General features: G+C 57.5%; 2 protein-coding genes across 2 annotated transcripts in view; both read right to left on the reverse strand.

Moving 5' to 3' along the window:
* The window catches only part of OVCA2 (ovarian tumor suppressor candidate 2), a 12,117-nt gene extending 11,816 nt beyond the window's left edge, over positions 1 to 301 (reverse strand). The window contains exon 1 of the mRNA XM_011987278.1: positions 233 to 301. The gene's annotated coding sequence lies outside the window, so the exon portion shown is untranslated. The remainder of the gene's footprint in view (positions 1 to 232) is intronic.
* Positions 1 to 5,946, reverse strand: part of DPH1 (diphthamide biosynthesis 1) — a 16,406-nt gene that overhangs the window by 1,316 nt on the left and 9,144 nt on the right. Inside the window, exons 4-11 of the mRNA XM_011987267.1 lie at positions 5,430 to 5,551; positions 4,836 to 4,993; positions 4,567 to 4,688; positions 2,045 to 2,113; positions 1,494 to 1,650; positions 1,263 to 1,363; positions 681 to 759; positions 233 to 373 (exon numbers count right to left, since the gene is read on the reverse strand). Coding sequence (XP_011842657.1) covers positions 233 to 373; positions 681 to 759; positions 1,263 to 1,363; positions 1,494 to 1,650; positions 2,045 to 2,113; positions 4,567 to 4,688; positions 4,836 to 4,993; positions 5,430 to 5,551 — 949 coding nt within the window. The remainder of the gene's footprint in view (positions 1 to 232; positions 374 to 680; positions 760 to 1,262; positions 1,364 to 1,493; positions 1,651 to 2,044; positions 2,114 to 4,566; positions 4,689 to 4,835; positions 4,994 to 5,429; positions 5,552 to 5,946) is intronic.

The raw sequence follows: 5,946 nt of genomic DNA on the forward strand, positions 1-5,946 counted from the left end.
AGCAAGCGGCGCCACCTTCTTGTCTCTGCAGCTGCAGTCCTCGCAAGCCACGGCTGAAGGGGGATGCGTGGACCGCTCCTGCACCTGAGGTTGCAGACTTTGGTCAGGGTCTCGTTTCTGCGACCCTGCATTTCCCGTCGCGGTCGCAGGGCGGCGGCCTCGGCTCGTGTCGCCAGGGAGGCGGCCAGTGCCCAGGCGCGGTCTCTCCTCCCTCCAGGCAGCCCCCGCCTACCTTCCCCCGCGCGGGTCGGCCCGGGGTCTGGGGACGCCGGTCCAGGCCGTGGTTCACCGTCCAGGGCCCCAAGGAGCTGCCAGCGTAGAAGTCCATCGGGTAGGGCTGCTGCCAGGAAATGTCCCTCAGAGCCACGGCCGCCTAGGGGAGGGGAGCGGACAATAGCATTCGCCAGTGTTTTTCTGCTGGATTACTGAATTCAGTCCTCACCACGGCCTGTGAAGGGCACACTGTCCCCCACCACAGAAGGGAAATGTGTGGTTCAGAGAGGTTCAGGGCCTTGCCTAAGGCTACACAGCTAGGAGGTGACTCCGTTGGAGAAATCGAGACAGTCAGACCCCGGAATCTATGAACATAGCGAAATGCTGCCCACCCACACCACTCCACTGCAGACCTCGCCTTTGAGAACCACGTCTAAAGCCCGCTGTCTCCCAGAGCTCGGTGTTACCTCATAGGGTGTCAGCAGCGGCTTGGGGAAGGCTGTGCCCCAGTCAATGGAGAGGCGTGGACATGCCACCTGCACCCACCTGGAAAGGGAAGCCAGGTCAGACCCTAGGAAGGGCCTCCTCTGCCAGCAGCATGCTGAAGGCCATGACAGCGCCCCAGCACACCCATTCATTAACAGGCTTTATGAATCCTAAAGTAAAGACAGTGACCCACTGCTGTTTGGAATACCGTGTTGTTGCGTGTTTTCTCCTGTTTCCTCTGCCGACAATGAGCTTTCCAGGGCAGCTCACTGGTGATAGTACCCCCAGAACCAAATTTAGTACCTGGTACAGGGCAGGTGTCAGCCACCACTCAAACGCATCTCACAAGGACAAATGTGATGGTGCCATTGCCTCTGAGCCCCAGAGTCCCAAAGCAGGGATGACCCAGTTAGCCCTCCCAGGGAGGTCTCTGTAAACATTAAAATTCCATGGCCATGGAAGCAATTCCTGTTGGCTCCAGCCTTTAAGACGAGATGGGCAAGACCCGGCTTCTAAGCCTCTTTAGCCGATCATAGCCAAGCAGGTAAGGTGGGGGAACTCACACATCCACCTCGGGAAGTAGGCCAAGCTTGCTGGGGAAGATCTCAGAGAGCAGCAGCCTCACGAAGGAAAGGCCCAAGGCTCGGAGTCGAGATTCCAGGTGCTGTTGGGAGAGGGAGACAGGGTGGGGGTCACCTGGTCAAGCAGCCAAAGGTGAACCTGTGGCCTACAGGTTTTCCCAGCTGTGTTCCCAGCCACTGCCCTCCTCCAGAGGCTGTCCTGAGCCCACTGACCTCCAGGATCTTAGGACTGCCCTGGCGGCCCAGAGTGCCCAGAATAAGGCCCCAGGACTTAGCGGAGCGGGCGGTGGCTATGGCTTCCTGGCGAGCAGCCTGCATGCGCTGGTGGTCATAGTGCTCTCTGGACAGGACTTTGCTGTACGGGTCATACCTGGAAAAGCAGCAGTCAGGGTCACAGTGCAGCCACTGTGGGGACTACGACTGTGCACACAGCTCCTGACTCAGCCCCGTGGGCTCTTGAACCTTTAGGCCCCACGCAGGTAATTAGGAACAGAGGCAATAGTGGGGATTGTCATTAGGAAGACCTGTCCCACAGCTGGAGCAGACACAAGAGACGGTGGCTTTAGGATCTCAGTGGAAACCCCAGGAGACGGGTAGGCAACAGCAGCCCTGGAGCTAATGCCCAGATCCAGGGCCCGAGTGCCGGAGACCCTTAGGGCTGGTGGCTCAGTGGCCAGGAAATGGGGATGCAACCCACTAAGGGCCTCGGTGGCGGGGGTCTCACCCCACACCAGCTGGTCAGCCCAGCCCGGCCCAGCTCATACCGGTAAGCAGGGACATTGGGGTTGGCAATCATGACAGACTCCAGATGGAAGCGGCCATCTCCAAGATACCTGCAGGGGTGGAAAGGAGGCTGTGAGTGTGGTTTGGGGCAGCAGAAGAGGCACGCGCTGGCTTAGAAGTCCACAGGGCTGGCGGGGCACGGTGGCGCACGCCTGTAATCCCAGCACTTTGGGAGGCCGAGGTGGACGGATCATGAGGTCAGGAGATCAAGACCATCCTGGCTAGCAAGGTGAAACCCCGTCTCTACTAAAAATACAAAAAACTTAGCTGGGCATGGTGGCACACATCTGTAGTCCCAGCTACTGGGGAGGCTGAGGCAGAAGAATCACTTGAACCCAGGAGGCGGAGGCTGCAGTGAGCCGAGATCGCACCACTGCACTCCAGCCTGGGGAACAGAGCGAGACTCTGTCTCAAAAAAAAAAAAGTCCAGAGGACTGAGTTCCCGGCTGGCTGTGCTGTGACTCTGCGTGAACTGGGACAAGCCATCATTTCACCTCTTGGAGCCTTGGTTTTCTCACATGTGAGATAAGGAGTTTGAACTGGATGACTCTGTTTACATAATGCAGAATCTAAGAACTGTCCCACCCCAAGCTTCTGGGGAAGAGTGAAGGAGCAGCCCGGCCATGGTGAGGCCACCTGGGGTTCTAGAGATCCTCATTTGGAAGTTGGGGAACAGATTCTCCTTTACAAGCTCCATACAGATGTGGACAGTAGTGTTCAAGTAACCAACATTTCTGGCACTGTGGAAGACAGTTTTTCACAGACACGGGTGGGAGTGGGGGATGGTTTCAGGATGAAACTGTCCCACCTCAGATCATCAGGCATTAGAATCTCAGAAGGATCATGCAGCCTAGATCCCTCACATACACAGGTCACGGCAGGGTTTGAGCTACGAGAATCTCATGCCGCGGTGGATCTGACAGGAGTGGCGCTCAGGTGGTCATGCTGGCTGGCCCACCCCTCACCTTCCACTGTGCGGCAGGGTTCCTAACAGGCCATGGGACCAGGGTTGGGGACCTCTGATCGATGCTGTACATGAGGTCGCAGGGCATAAAACGGCTACTTTCTGCCCAAACTAGCTCTTGGGCCCAGTTACTGAGTTACAACAATAGCTACCTCATTTTCATTTTGTTGTTGTTGTTTTTTTCAGACAGGGTCTTACTCTGTCATCCAGGCTGAGTGATTCAATCACGGCTCACTGCAGCCTCGACCTCCCAGGCTCAAGCGATCCTCTCACCTAAGCCTCCTGAGGAGCTGGGACTACAGGCATGGACACCATACCCAGCCAATTTTTCTTCTTTCCTTTTGCTTTCTCTTTTTTTTTTGGAGAGAACAGGGTTTCATTATGTTGCCCAGGCTGGTCTCAGACTCCTGGACATATGCAATTCTCCTGCCTTGGCCTCCCAAAGCGTTGGGATTACAGGCGTGAGCCACCGCGCCCGGCCAACAGCTACTGTTTATTGGACTTGTGCCTTCTATGTACCAGGCACAGACTAAGTACCTGAAGTGAATTAGTTCTCGCAGTCCTATCTACTCATCCTCCAAGATACGTATAGTATACCTATTTTACAGAAGATACAACTGAGGCTCAGGGATGTTAAGAAACTTGCCTAATATTAAACAGCTAGGAAGCAGTGTATCTGAAGCTCAACCCCAGGCTGTACCAAGTGTGCCCGCAGACATGCTGTCCCTGACAGTAGCTTCCCAGCCCTGCAGACTCCAGAGTGTGGAAGATAACCTGCCTGTGGCAGCTCCTTCCCTCCCTCTTGGAGACCACACTTCATTCTGATGAATGGCTAACACTCAGGGTGTTCCTCCCTCCAACATACACTTTGAAGCCCCCAAGGGTAGAAACCGAGTGGTGCGGGCACAAGGGGAATGCAGCTCAGGGAGCAGGGCTGCCAGGTCTGGGCTGGGGAAGGCCCTGATGTGGACCTGTCTAGGGGCAGGGGTGTCAGGCCTGTGGGAACAGCCTCTGAAGTCCCAGAGGTGGGACTGAGCCAGGGAGTGCCCCTCCCTCCCAGACATTAGTAAAGAACGGGGCTCCCTTCCCTGGTCCCAGCCGGGGGAGCTGTCGGCTCTCAGGCTGGCTGCATTCACACAACATTAAGCATTTCCATTACCTAAAATAATTAGGCGGCAGGAGACACACTGCTTCTGCTTGTTAGCTGTCCGGATGGTAAATTAATGGGGCTGCAGCCTGGGCGTGCCCATCCATCTTCTCCAATTATATTCCCACCATTTCCAGCCCACCCTCATCCCTCGCATCAGCCCCTCTGACTCCTGCCCCCACCCTGCACAGCCTTCTGGGTGGTGGACTGGGCAATGGAGAAAGCGACAGTAAACCTGAAGTCTGGTCCCTGTTTGGTCCCCACCTTGCAGTGTGACCTTGGGAACGCAAGGAACATTAAATTTGGTTTCTTTCCTGGATGATGAACCTCAGTCTCCCTCCCAGGATACACTCATGTCTCTAGGACATACTTGGCCCCCATTTTTAACTTACACAACGGCCTCCACCTCTTCGGGCAGTCGGGGGGATGTGCAGCCCAGAATCTCTCCAGGGGACAGGGGCTTGCACTGTGGGACACTCACACGGTACTCAGCTTTCAGCTCCTGGGCGGCTGCCTGTAGGAATGACGAGGGAAGGGAAGCCAGTGGCTGGGGCAGGAGAGCCAGGGCTGAGAAACAGCCTGGAGCACCTGGGATCCAGCAACAGCCAGAGGGCGGCTGCTGTCCACCCTGCGGGAGGCCGAGGATCCTCGTTCCACTCACCTGCAAGGTCGACACAAACTGAATGGTGCTGACCAGGGCAAGGGCAGTGGCTGGGGGAAAGGTGAGGCGGAGAGAGTCCAGGAGGTGGGTAGTGTCTATCCGGATGTCCACAAAGACGTACAGCACCCGGAAGTCTTGGGCCGAGGTGTCCATGGGAACTGCGGGAGGGAGGAGTTCAGGGGCTGTTTGGGAGGCAGGAGCAGCAGAGGGCCCGGCCCAGGCTCAGGTCTCTGAGCAACCAGGCCCAGTGGCTTCAGCCTGGGGGTAAAAGGGCAGGGTAGGAGAAGAGGGGGTCACGGGTCCCCTAGAAGCGCCTTCTCAATCGGACTTCTCTGTCACCCGGCCAGGGCCTGGCCTGCTCTACGACCAGCAGTCTTTCAAACACCCGCATCTGGGACACAGCACAGTTGCCAAGGCAACCAAATCCAAAGGAAAGATGTACCTGCAGAGCAGGCAGGCAGAGGCCACCCCAGAAACCAGGAGGGACCTCGTGTCTCCAAGCAGGACAAGAAACCACTGCCGTGGGGAAGATGAGTGTGCAGCCTGCCCCCCTGCCAGCCCCGCCACCGTCCAGGTGTCCTGGCCCCGCCATACCCAGGCAACTGTGGCCGTAGTGCACCAAGAAGTCAGCTCCCAGGGCCCTCGCCGTGAAGTCATCCACACAGCAAGCCCCATAGGTCACGTCACCCATCACCATCACTTCAGCCTCCGTGAACCTGTGGAGGGGGCGGACAGTGGGACAGGGACACAGGGAGTGGGGTGGGAGAGACCCAATGCTGGGAGGGTGTCTCAGGGCCCAGCTCCTCTCTCCCTACTTCTCCAGTTCCTTGGGTTGGCAGCTGCCACTTCTGCCAACAAAGAGTAGGAGGGGCACAGCTGCCACCTCCCCCAGCCTGGCAACCGCTCCTGGAACTGTTGCTGCACGAGGACCCTCATTCCTCTGCCCAGGCTCAGGCTGCAGGAGGGACCCCAACCCTCAGTCCGGCACACATGGGGTCAAAACACAGATGCCCCCTGCCCTGACTCACCCACCCAGAGCACTGAGCACACACATACACGCAAAGGTCCTCACTCCCACGCTGAGGCTGCGGTGGGCGTAGGTGTGGCTGTA

This window comes from Mandrillus leucophaeus, unplaced genomic scaffold, assembly GCF_000951045.1.
Source record: "Mandrillus leucophaeus isolate KB7577 unplaced genomic scaffold, Mleu.le_1.0 Scaffold306, whole genome shotgun sequence".
Lineage (NCBI taxonomy): Eukaryota > Metazoa > Chordata > Mammalia > Primates > Cercopithecidae > Mandrillus > Mandrillus leucophaeus.